General features: G+C 41.1%; 1 protein-coding gene across 1 annotated transcript in view; it reads left to right on the top strand.

Moving 5' to 3' along the window:
- phip (pleckstrin homology domain interacting protein) overlaps positions 1 to 12,714 on the top strand; it is a 45,962-nt gene that overhangs the window by 18,203 nt on the left and 15,045 nt on the right. The window contains exons 16-25 of the mRNA XM_071522234.1: positions 662 to 790; positions 1,015 to 1,240; positions 2,840 to 2,992; positions 4,217 to 4,400; positions 4,617 to 4,719; positions 5,036 to 5,173; positions 9,388 to 9,485; positions 9,606 to 9,813; positions 10,287 to 10,397; positions 10,727 to 10,834. Of these exons, the coding sequence (XP_071378335.1) occupies positions 662 to 790; positions 1,015 to 1,240; positions 2,840 to 2,992; positions 4,217 to 4,400; positions 4,617 to 4,719; positions 5,036 to 5,173; positions 9,388 to 9,485; positions 9,606 to 9,813; positions 10,287 to 10,397; positions 10,727 to 10,834 (1,458 nt within the window). The remainder of the gene's footprint in view (positions 1 to 661; positions 791 to 1,014; positions 1,241 to 2,839; positions 2,993 to 4,216; positions 4,401 to 4,616; positions 4,720 to 5,035; positions 5,174 to 9,387; positions 9,486 to 9,605; positions 9,814 to 10,286; positions 10,398 to 10,726; positions 10,835 to 12,714) is intronic.

Here is a 12,714-nt window from a genome sequence, read left to right as displayed (position 1 = left end):
CCTTAATTTAAAGTGGTCATCTATAAGGTCCTTTTTTTATTTATTTATTTTGGTGACATCTTCGGTGCTAAGCGCTCATTTCTGTGCCGATTTTACACTGCACTTCCCAGAGATCACTTGTGGCCAGTACTGTGAAATCTTTATCCTTGGATTTTCTGTTGACGAAGTTTGAGTTTCTGTCTTTGTCTGCTCAGCCATGGTGGCTGTCGCTGCTCATGCTAACTACCCAACTCTTCTCCTATTTATTCCAAACAAACTGCTGCTGTTGCTGCTGCTGGAAATGTAAAACGCATCTGTGCACCGGGGGATTTTTCCCTGGAAAGAGCTTCCCGTGTTTAGAACAGCAAATGTAAAAGCTTTCATGAACCGGCTATAGGTTGAATCACTGTTGAGTTATATCAATCGGCAATACGGAGGAGCAAAATGGACATTTATGTCATGGATTATTACTTTAAAGTACCATTCTAGTGGCTGATGGAATAGTACGTTTTATGTCGTGTAATAGACATTTTGAGCTGTTCTTGCCCATGTCATACCCCACTCCCAAGGTTCCTGGAAATCCCCCTGTGAGTGTAATACTACCATTTAGAGTGTGGGCCTTAATGATTTTTTTTTTTATATAAAACTCATTCCCTCTGCTCCCATATTTCCCCCTGGATAGATTGAGGGCCAAGGCCATGGGGCGGTGTTTGACTGCAAGTGTAGTCCAGACGGGCAGCATTTCGCAGCCACCGACTCCCACGGACACCTGCTCATCTTCGGCTTCGGCTCCAGCAGCAAGTATGACAAGGTGAAGGCAGCCACACAATTTCACAGCTGTATCACGAAAATTGTTTAACACACACTAATACCCAGCATTTTTACAGCAACCCTTGTAATTGGATAACATCAGTAATAACAAGTACCCATATCACAGCATGCTCTAAAGCTGCAACAGTGAACATAATGTCTCTCAATGTTTCCATCCCTCCTCCCCTTCTGTCTCTCACCTCTGCCTCTGTCTCCCTCCTTCAGATAGCAGACCAGATGTTCTACCATACCGACTACCGGCCATTGATCCGGGACGCCAACAATTATGTGTTGGACGAGCAGACTCAGCAGGCGCCGCACCTCATGCCCCCTCCCTTCCTGGTGGATGTGGACGGGAACCCCCACCCCACCAGATACCAGCGGCTGGTGCCTGGCAGGGAGAGCTGCCGGGAGGAGCAGCTGATCCCACAGATGGGGGTCACTTCCTCAGGTACAGCGGCGAGAATCAAGCCCTCAGGACCGGCACATCTCGGCACGGTGTGAGGGCAGAGTAATATGGACCACAGATGAAGTGTCGCTAGGAACGTGTTTGCTGTGTAAACATTTGTGTGGGACATTTGCAATGTGCATATGCATTTGTGAGAAGCGCATGTTCAAGAAGCGCATGTGTAAAATGAGTAGCAAAAAACTAGTGACACATCATTTTTGGTCCATTGCGCAGATCAAAATCTCGATTCCATCTGTGCATCTTGTGGCCATGGTGATTTCTTCTCCTCATAGAAAATTCAGGGAGCAACTAAACTCTCTTGTACGCTTTGGAATAGATCTTTGCCTGGAGGTGACACTGTTGTCTTCTGTCTAATCATAGCCCTATCTGTCAGCTGATCAAAGGCACCTTTGTCAAGCCGATGATACTGCTCCCTCGGCCTGTCATTTGATGAGAATGAATATTGTAACACTGATGTCTGTACTCTGTCCTCAAATTTGCTAAATAGGACGGGCTGGCTTTTGCGGAAATTCCAATAGCTTTCACAATTAACATCAGACTTTTAAAAAAGCAGACAGGGATATAAACAGAAACATTCACCAGTTAATGAAATGCATCGGTAGTGCGCCTAACGATGGGTGAGGGAGGCAAGTGGGAGAAAGTTGAGGGATCTCTTGGTAGACAATAGGATTGTACAATCTCTCTGAGAGGCTTTGGCACCTAATGCTGCCCCACAGTACAGAGATTGGTGTTAGCCTAACCTTGCCCCACTGTCAGCTTCTGAAAGGCATTCTGGGTATTGATGTGACTGTGCAGTATTTGGGGAAAAATCCATTTCATTTTTTTTCCTCTTTCAGGGTGATGGTAGAGCATTGTGACAGGGTTTTCAGCTGCCATCTACTAATAATATGTGTAATGAATGTAATTAAAGAAATGTGTGCATCCAGTTATCAGCTATCTGAAGAAGAAAAAGGATGGTTTAGTTATGGTTAGGGCTGGGTTTAAAAAATAGATTTTCCGATTTAAATCAATCTTCATTTGAATGATCCGATATCGATTCAATAATATATTCCTTTTCCTGTGGATGCTTGAAGCTTGAAGCTACACTGCACTAAAGAAAACACTTATCTGGTCACTCTCACTGACTGTAGAGTCTGTAGAGTTGCACAACTTGCACTATATTGTGTTAACTGCTGTAGTGTGTTATATATAAATAAAAAGTACATTAATGTAACTGCTTTGGGGTCAATTCTAAATGTAAACATTAATATTTTTAATAATGCACCAGGTTAGAGGGTTCCTTGTACAATTTACAGCATTAGTTCTCTGAGAATCTCTTTCATATCCAAGCAAAATTGGTAGTGTAACTGAAATATCCCTAACCGAATCGATATTGAATGGAATCGAATCGGGACCTTGTGAATCAGAATCGAATTGATTCGGGAAATCAGTGGCAATACCCAGCCCTAGTTATGGTTTAGTTAATATAGTGCTTGTTGGATGTAAAACTTCACCACAACCTTCTCTCTTTCTGTTTCTCTTTCTTTTTTACTCTTTTTTTTGACCCCCTCCTCTCTCTTGCTTCATTCCTCTCTGTGTCAGGCCTGAACCAAGTGGTGAGTGAGCAGGCGGTGGACGGCCCCAGCCCTCTGGACACCATGATCCAGAGGCTCCAGCAGGAACAGGACCAACGACTGGGTACTAATGACCCCGCTGCTCCCGCTTCTGCTGCTGTAAACACTAGGGCCAACAGAGGTACAACAAACTCACATCATTGTAGTGTGAAAAGCTGTCAAACCTGGGTCAAAAAACTATGCAAATAACTGTTAGTGTTTGTTTTAACCTGCTTGGAGTACCAAGTGGGTTGGGGTTTATTGCACCAGGACAATTCAGATAGTGTCAGGTAAACTATCAGTGTCAGAAAGGTATACTAAATTGATTTACAGACTCTGGTCGTCTACACTTTCTGGGACTAGTATTGTACATGGCAAACTTATTTGCAGATACTATTTGACCCAGTTCTGGTCTGTATAAATACTTTGAGTGCCGATCACACCATACATTGTAGTCATTTTTTTATAGGCCACAAAAAACATTTTAGTTGGAAATTAAACAGTATTGCAATACTAAAAACATTTCGCATGTGTGTTTCATGTGGAATATCCAGCATACATAATATCCAAGTATCCAAAACCAACATTTTCTCAGTGAGAACTTTTCAGAGTTGCTGTGTTAGTCTCAGAGACTTAGTGAATACAAGGCACCAATCGAGAAAGAATCATTGGCTCCAGTGATCCTTACTAACACTTTAGCATACATTATGTTAAGTGACTGTGTGCAACTAGCATTATTCAAAGTAACAAGACTGACCTTTTAATAATAAAAAGAGGTTAGTGTTTTTATTACATGGCCTGTAGAGTCATACATTTTAAAAATGAAATATCATTAACTCGGTATAGCTGACGCAGGCACAGTTTATTTTTGGAACTATTTCAGGTGAGCAACTATGTATTAATCTGCTGCACAGTGAATTTTAGCTGTACAAGTCACACTCTACAACAAGTCCACAACAGAGACCATTCCACAGGGAAAGTAGTCCCTGCTAGCTCAAAGCAGTATGTTGTTTTTTGTCATATTTAGTGTCAATTTTTACCAATCTCATACAAAAAAACTGAATTGGCCACATATCATTTAAGATTACTTACCATTCATCTATAGAGCTGCTACAGATTCTCATCTGCTCACTTTTGATATAATGTTAGTCACGTACCATGACTCAACATAACGTATGCTGAAGTGTTAACATGGAGCATCAGAGCGAACGATCTACCGGGAACACATGGATGATTTTTGTGTCAGTGCCTCCACCACTTACTGGGTGAGCTGACCAATGGGCTTATCTCCCAAAAATGTGGTGTGTCCCTTTAAGGCTGTGGACAAAATGACTCAGACTAAGCACTTTCTTCTCTCTCTGCCCAGGATCGGTGGGCTCCCCCACGGAGGTGCACTCCCCGCCCAACGTGGGTCTGCGGCGCAGCGGGCAGATCGAGGGGGTCCGCCAGATGCACAGGAACGCCCCACGCAGCCAGATGGCCACAGAGAGAGACCTGGTGGCCTGGAGTCGCAGGGTGCTGGTCCCTGAGCTGGAGGATGCCACTGTCGGGTAACACACACACTCACACACACACACACACACACACGCACACACACATGCAGTACTCACAAAACCAGACTTCAGAGGACAGGACGTCTTGAAACTGGGGAGTTGATTTCACTGAGAAGTAAATTGTTGTGGAAGCGGTTGTATTTATGCCTGTGGTGTCTCTGTTGTGTGTGTGTGTGTGTGTGTGTGTATCTGTGTGTCTTTATGTTTGTGTAGGAGACAGGTGAACTGGCGTGAGGCTAAAGGGGAGGAGGAGATCAATATATACCGGTCAGAAAGGAGGAGACGTACCATCCACTCTCTCCCTAAGGAGAGCAGGGTAAATAAATAACCCTCCCTCCCCACACACACACACACACACACACACACGCACACACTGCTGTTTTACACAAGTTTACAGGAATATGTTTGTTTTTTTCTCTTTTAAAGTTTTTTTTTGAGGATTTCAGGCTTCTTAGACACAACATTTTAAATCATTTCTCATGGATATTTCATATTTCTTCTTTTTTCCCCATATAAATTTCTTTCCTTTCTCTCCCTAGTTATTATGCAGCTATCAGTTGTCACATCCCCTGAGTTTATCAAGTTTCTCCCCTTCACAGTCACACTCTCCACACTATTCTCTCCTGTTATAGGTCCATCCTACTTCAGAGTGTGTAGTAGATGAGGGGAGGCGGAGCCAGGGTAACCACGGTTACCACACGCGTGCTGCCATGGAGGAGACCAGTCGCCAGAGTGCCGAGGTCGCCGACGACGATGACAGCACCTCCGAGGTAGACACTGTTACTGTAGCAACACCTTTACCCAGTCTGACTCTTTATAAGATTTTATTATAATTTTTTAATGGTAGAGATGTGGGGTAAAATCCAGAGGGTTCATTCCAAAATGCTATGTACTGTATCCTTTAAAAAAATGCCACTTGAATTACATCTGTCAACATTTCAAACACAAATGATTTTGTCTTTAAAACCAGACCTATCTCACATTTGACAAGGTCTTTAACATCCAGTGCAATCATTTTAATTCAGTTTGGAAAAGCTTGCTATGGTTTTCTAATGCAAGATGTGTCATTTTTCCAGTTTTTGATGGTTCATCTAATTTGTTGCAACTGCTTTTGTGTCATTTTCCCTAAACCAATGGCTCTCAGGTATTCAAGTATTCATTCCAACCAACTACCGCTGTATTTCATTAATCATTTTAACAAGCCCTCCTTCACTTCCCCTTGGCACCGTACGTCACACGAGTGGCCGCTTGCAGAGCAGGGGGCGAGGTCCGAGGGGGAGCAGAGTATTTGAAATCGAACCCACTTGCCCTTAAGCAGGCCTAATAATGAATAGTAATATTAAATAATAAAAATGACACAGAACAATGAGTGAGAATGAGAAGGGCACTCGGAGAGCGCAGACCTCAGCCAAGGTTCGTGCTATTATTGCTTGTTTGTGAGTCGGATCCCGATCCGCTCCAAAATTTAATGGTTTAATAGTTCTTCCTTGGCCCATGCTACACCCTTCCATGAAGTTTCATGAAAATCGGGCCAGTAGTTTTTCCGTAATCCAAACAAACAAACAAACAAACAAACTGCACCGAAAACATAACTAATAATAACATATTGCAGTCTAAATCCTCTAAATATCGTTTGTTTACTTACTTATATAATCACTTGTTCGGCGATGATGGGTCGAACACAGTGAATTCATGGCTGGATGTGCTCCTGAAGTCTAGATTTTGTTGCTTCGCTCTCAGAAAGTTCACTTGGGTTATCAGAGTAATGGAACGGCACTTAACATGGCGGCGGGGATTCCCCCAAGTGGAAATGCCAAGGGGAAGTCAATGAGGGCAGGTTGAAATGACTAATGAAAAGCAGCGCACACCAGCTGATTTAACTAACCCTCTGGTTGAATGTGTGTTGATGACAAGTGGCAGAGCTAGGAGCAGAAACATTTCTTGTCGCTCATGTCCAAAGCAGAAGCATCTAGTGTTCATGGTGCAGTCAGTGCGAAAGCGAAAGTAGCCGAAATTCTTCTTCAGGGAAAAAAAAATCAGCTTAAATCCTGAAATATTTTAATGTTACATGACAAATTCCATGCCAAATAGAAAGTACAGAGTAAAGGTTATCAACATGGAAGTCTTTCTCTCTGTCTCTGTCTCTCCTCCCTTTCTCTCTCTGTTGCATTCATGCTCGTCACACACACACACACACGCACACGCACACACTCTAGGGCTGAACAATTAATCGAAATTTTATCGAAATCGCAATATGGCCTACTGCAATTTTCAAATCACAGGAGGCGCAATATTTGTTAAAGGCGAAATGTGTGTCAAAATACCATTTTAAATTAAATATTGTCGTGCTGCAGAGATGTCCTGGCCCACACATCATATTCTACAGACTTAAGAAAACATCTTTGTTTGGTACAGATCCCCGCAAAAATCACACCATAATCATTTGAATACGTTTTTCAATGAAAATGAGAATAATGATGTAAAAATTATCATTCCCTCTAATATCGCAAATCATATCGCAATTGCAATATCAGTCAAAATAATTGCAATTTTTTCAAAATCGTTCAGCCCTAACACACACACACACACACACACACACACACACACACACTCACAAACCTGCCTGCTGAGTCAAAGTTGAATCGTCCTCTACTTTGGAGGGTGTGGCGCGGACTTTCACCACACAGTTGACTAATCAGTAGACACTGTCTTGCCTGACCAGTGAAACGACAGTTTACTGATGTGTCACTGAAACCTTCTTGAGGTCCCTCATCAGATAGCGATTCTCACCATGCTCCTGTCTAGATGTCAGAATAGGATGGACCCAAAATGACTTGGCAAGTGAAGCTAAATCTAATGTCTTGGTACCAGCCTGCTTCTGTGGCGGTCCATGGCTACAACATAGAAAACACATTTCTTACACTATAGTTGAAATAATTACTTGGAAACTTAAAAAATCACAGTAAGAACATACTGACTTGAAATGTATACCTATATATAGCTAAATAGCGTATAAAATATATGCTGTAGCTTACAGCAGTGACTTTACAGATGTTTGCTGAAGCCGTTTCTATGGTTACCACATTCGGCGCTTGGTGTTCCCTCCCTTCAAACGAGGAGTTGGAAACCATGCAGAGATCGTCCACATGTGGCTATCACGTTGTGGCTGAAATGGCCACAGCACACCCACACACACAGACCAGTTCTCTCACTTTTTGCCCATCTTTTCCACTTAATGTTATTAGTCTGAAAAATAATATGCATGTTTAAGATAAGTAGAGAAGCGAGAAACTGCAAATAACCGCATTATTGGCATTTTACAGCAGCGTTTGTTGTTCTTGCCAGCCACCAAGGCAATCTCTCAGGTGTTTCTTTCCTGTCTCTCTCAGTACTATCTACACATACACACACCGCTCTGCTCCCCGAACGTCATATGAACCTGTTTATCGTAACGGCAGACAGATGAGGCTAATATTAACCAACATTAACGTTTAAAAATGCAAAGGCAGTGCTGTTGTGCTCACACTCGCAGCTCGCGTGCCGCCTAGCCAACAAGCTGCCCGTTAGCTGTTGGTTAGGCAGCGGCAGAAGTGAAAAAAGCGATGGTAGTATACTAGGGCTGGGCGATAATTCAATATTATCGTTTATCGTCTTTCAGTGGAATCATATCGTGATGATATGAAGATATTTTGATATCGTGACACACATTTCTGCTGTCTAAATTGATGATGACAAGCAAATTCTACTTAAAAACTCTCATAAAATGAGGTATGGTAGGAATATTATTTGGATATTTCAGTTTTGTTTGACATCACACCTAACATCACCATTCGGTTCAATGAGATGAACATTAATTTGATTATTTAATGTGATTTTGCATACATGAACCATATCGTGATATATATTGATATCGAGAAAAATCCTTATAATTATCATGATATTGATTTCAACCATATCGCCCAGCCCTATAGTATACCATTCTTCAACATCAAATTAAGAGCAAATCCAAGTGTTTTTTGAACCACTTGCTGAAGTTCATCACGCAGCCATCAGGGTCCGTGAACAATCTACTTGCTAACTAGTTAAAACAATATATCCGATTCCGCAATATACTCAAGTTACAGGCCGTGGATAATTGGAAAATTGGATGTAGGCAGTTCCCAAAACAGCAGTGTGACTGTTATTGTGCTGAACAGGACACGTGTTTTGGGTTTGGCTGTATTAGAAAGCAGCGTTCCCTGCAAACTCAGAGCTATGTAGCTCTACAGAGACGTAGGTGATGACATTTTGATCAGAATTGATCTGCATGATGGCACAAACTAGGAAAATAAGGAAATTTAGCTATGCATACTGTCGCCCAATTTGAGAATTCATTCATATCTGGGTAAATTTGACGTCATTTACACCTGGAAGTAGACTGGATATATAAAGCAGCTTGATTCTGTTGACAGTCAGAGAGATAAGTTTTCATGGACCATACGTCAAACTTCCACAACACTGACAGTTCAAATGTTTTGGGTAACACTAAGTGAACATGGCCTTTGTTAAACAATACCATGAGATTTTGTAATGTGATTCTCATTGCACTGGGCCTTTATGATGACTCAAGACTTAAATATTAACAGATGATGTGCTTTACTTTAACACCAGCAATCATTTTGTAAGAGTAGATGTCAATTCGGAAAAATAAACCTCTTTGATTGTGGTTGTGATATTGTTTGGGTCACTGGAGCCACCATCAGCGTTTTGTTTTCCACTTTCTAACCATAACTGGTAGCTGATACCACTACATTAAACTGTTTGCTTCGCTCTCAAATGCGATCATGACAACTAAACTTTTTTCTTTGTGTTTCCTCCTGCTGTTTATACAAAGAAACATTTGATTAGATTTGATTTTCATTGATTCTACGTATGTTTTTTGTTTTTTTTTGCATTTATTTGTCTATAGTAGTACTAACATGGAGTGGTGCACTGTGCGTTTTAGGGAGAGGTGGAGGTGCGGCAAATCAACGGACACTCCTCAGAGGAGGAGAAGGAGGAGGAGGAGAAGGAGCCCTGGCCGGATGACCACAGTAGCTCTAGGTGGGAGCACATACACTCACACACACATAATAACTGTCTTCTACAGACTCATACACACACACACACACACACACACACACGCACACTAGTGTATTTACCCTTCTCTCTGTGATTTTGCAGTGACTATTCCAGTGATTACTCTGACTGGACGGCGGATGCGGGGATCAACCTTGAACCACCGAAGAAGAGTGTTAAAGTGAAAAAGAAAAGCAGCGGCTCCGAGGAGGATGGAGAGAAGAAGAGGGACGGGAAGAAAGAAAGGAAGAAAGACAAACCAGACAAAGACGGCACATTACCAAAGAAGAAGACGCCAAAGGAGAAAAGGAAGGTTTGTCATTATTAATGGCCTTTTCCCAAAATTGTATTTTGCCTAGGAAGTGAATTAACTGTGTTTCAAAGTTATTACCCATCAGCCATTTACAAAAGTAAATGTTAAGATTAAATAATCTTTAATGGATATTTTATTCACAAAAAAATACAGATATTTCCTTGTTATTCTGTGGTCTGTTTCTTGTTATTCTTTCTTCGTTCATCAAAATGGATAATTTTATAATTTTTACATACAAGTTGGGCTTTTCCAAGCATTTTAAATCCAATGTGATATTGTAATATTTCCTGTGTTGTGGTGAAACTGACAATTTTCAACAATTGCTGTCTGTGTCATTCTTTTTGGAGGTAGTGAGAGATATGACAACTAGTCAAAAGTGCAAGCTTTTACATATATACTACTTCTTTGGCGAAACAAAATCTTGCAATTACAAAATCAAATGTAAGTGAATATTTCCGCTGTGTGTCTTTCAGAGAACAGAGTTCGAGGAGGCGGGGCTAACTCTGGAGGAGTGGCTCCCCTCTTCCTGGATCACAGACACGGTCCCCCGGAGGTGTCCCTACATACCCCAGATGGGAGACGAGGTACACACCGCCTTGTTCCTATTACAGTGGACTCAGATAAATAAAACGTGTGTCTTCACCACACATGTCCACCATATGTCTGCTCCATAGGAATACAGAAAAAACAGCCTTATTTTTCAATTGACAAACATGTCTTTTGAGTATAATGCCATATGTTTTAAATAGATTTAATTTGCCCTACTGTCAGGAAAATTTGCCCAGCACACAAGATAAAATTAGAGTTGCCACACACAACAACAGCGATAAATAACATTATGTTGCAATCCCCTGTTTGAGGTAGAGTCTAATATTTGACATGATTATATGTGTGTGTGTGTGTGTGTTTGCAGGTATATTACTTCAGACAGGGCCATGAAGCATATGTGGAAATGGCCAAACAAAAAAAGATTTACAGCATCAACCCTAAGAAGCAGCCCTGGCACAAGATGGAGCTACGGGTAAGGAACTGTCTGAGAATGTCGGAAACAGTTTGACAAAAATGAAACGAAAGACCATTTGAAGTGAAACGGAGCCTTTTGGATCACGTGTACGCAGAGATTTATTGTGTCTATTTATCGACTCGTGCTCACAGCTATAGAAGACAAACCTGTGAAACAGAAAACAGAATTCTCAGTAGGGCCATGTGACAAAAATCAATCCCATGACCTTCACACAGAGCAACTTATGTGTTGTTTGGCATGTAGGATGGTGCAGTCCTCTCACTATCTGTGTTTTAGCTGTTAAAAACAATAAAATACCCTTAGAAGATTATGGAAAACAAATCGCTGAAATATCACTTACTTTATATTTGAGCTTAAAACTACCCAAAGTAATTTCTTTCTGTAAAAAAAAAATCTCTCTCTCCTCCTGTAAACATACGGTGAACATTTGATGACAGATCCAGCTTCGAAGTGTAACATCTTGATTGACACCTCGGGGTGTCATGTTTTTAGTGACATTTCCCTTAGGAAGGATGCTGTTTCCAAGGTAATGGCTAAAAAGACTGGAGTCCTAGCAATATAAAAAAAAAACAATAGACACACAATCCTCCCAGTAAAACATAGCAAATATAGTGTTAGAATGTGTTTTGTTAGTCATATTTTATCACTGTGTCCTCAATTTATTTGTTTTATTTTCATTGCCTCCTCCTCAAACGCTGTAATCATTTACTGTTGTTTTGTTGCCAAAATCAACAATGCAATACACACACCCAGTCTTCCACTTTGCAAACCTCCCACTGGTATTTCTTCTTAATCAGACACTTGTCACTAGTTTAGCTCTGGTTTCCCTTTCATGGGGTCTTTAATCCTTGTCCCATGCTAAACATTTCCTCCATCGAAATAAATTTATATCTTTGCTGAGGACTAAGTTTCATCCATGTATGTGAAACTAAAGGACATTTAAATGAAAAATCCACCCTAAAGCGCTTAAAAAAACCCAGCTATTGGTGATGTACCTCGCATTTCTGGGGCCATTTTGTTGTTTAGTGGTGTATTTTTCTGTTCTCTTCCGGAATGACTTTCTTTTCTCTTCTGGAATGACTGGCCAAACCTAGATGAAGTCAACTATCTAAAACATCAAATGGTAAACGTTTTGGTTTTAGTTCTCACTCTTAAAACCAAACTGCAACAGCTTCTGTCCAGACTCGCCATTTTGCACCGACGTTTAACAATCATACAGGGAGAAAGAGGAGATACCAATTTTTCCACCGACAGGAGCCTCAATAGCCCATAATGCATTGCAGCCACATCTTGCATCTTTGCGGATGTGTTGTTATTAGCGTGTGAAATGCAACCCCCTCTTCACTGTCTTTTTTGTAATTTGAACAACTGGGCACAGCAACACCATGGCGTTTTTCTCGACTGGAAAAACTGATTATGCTATTGCTATTGATCTCTCCACCTACACATACACAGCACAGAAAGCCCCTTCTCTGGGGGCTGTCCAGAAACACAAACAGAGGAAATCACCAGCTGGAGTAGAAGTAAATGAGACGGGTTCAGGGAAAGTGGGTACACCAAAAAAAGTAAATTTCAACACTTCATCACAAAATAACTCATGAAATGCATTGAACATCACAAATTGATCTAACAGTGCAAGAGTATCCAAGGATGGAAATGAATATATGAATAAACTGAATGACTATAACTGAAATGAAACAGTAGAATCAGCAGATTAAGAATATATGAATAGAGAGTGAAAATGGTGCGCTCAACTTCAAACACTTGAACCTAACAGGGTTCCAGATTTAGAAAGATACAATATGACAAGGAAAAACACTGTTTGTCTTTATGTCATTTACAAGAATATGTGAATGACATTCCTTGAGAAGAGATCA

The sequence above is a fragment of the Centroberyx affinis genome, unplaced genomic scaffold (assembly GCF_046629955.1).
Source record: "Centroberyx affinis isolate AG114_WGS23_722 - 3 ecotype Tasmania unplaced genomic scaffold, CSIRO-AGI_Caff_v1 ptg000969l_1, whole genome shotgun sequence".
In the NCBI taxonomy this organism is placed as follows: Eukaryota; Metazoa; Chordata; class Actinopteri; order Beryciformes; family Berycidae; genus Centroberyx; species Centroberyx affinis.
This window is presented reverse-complemented; position numbering and strand designations above follow the sequence as displayed.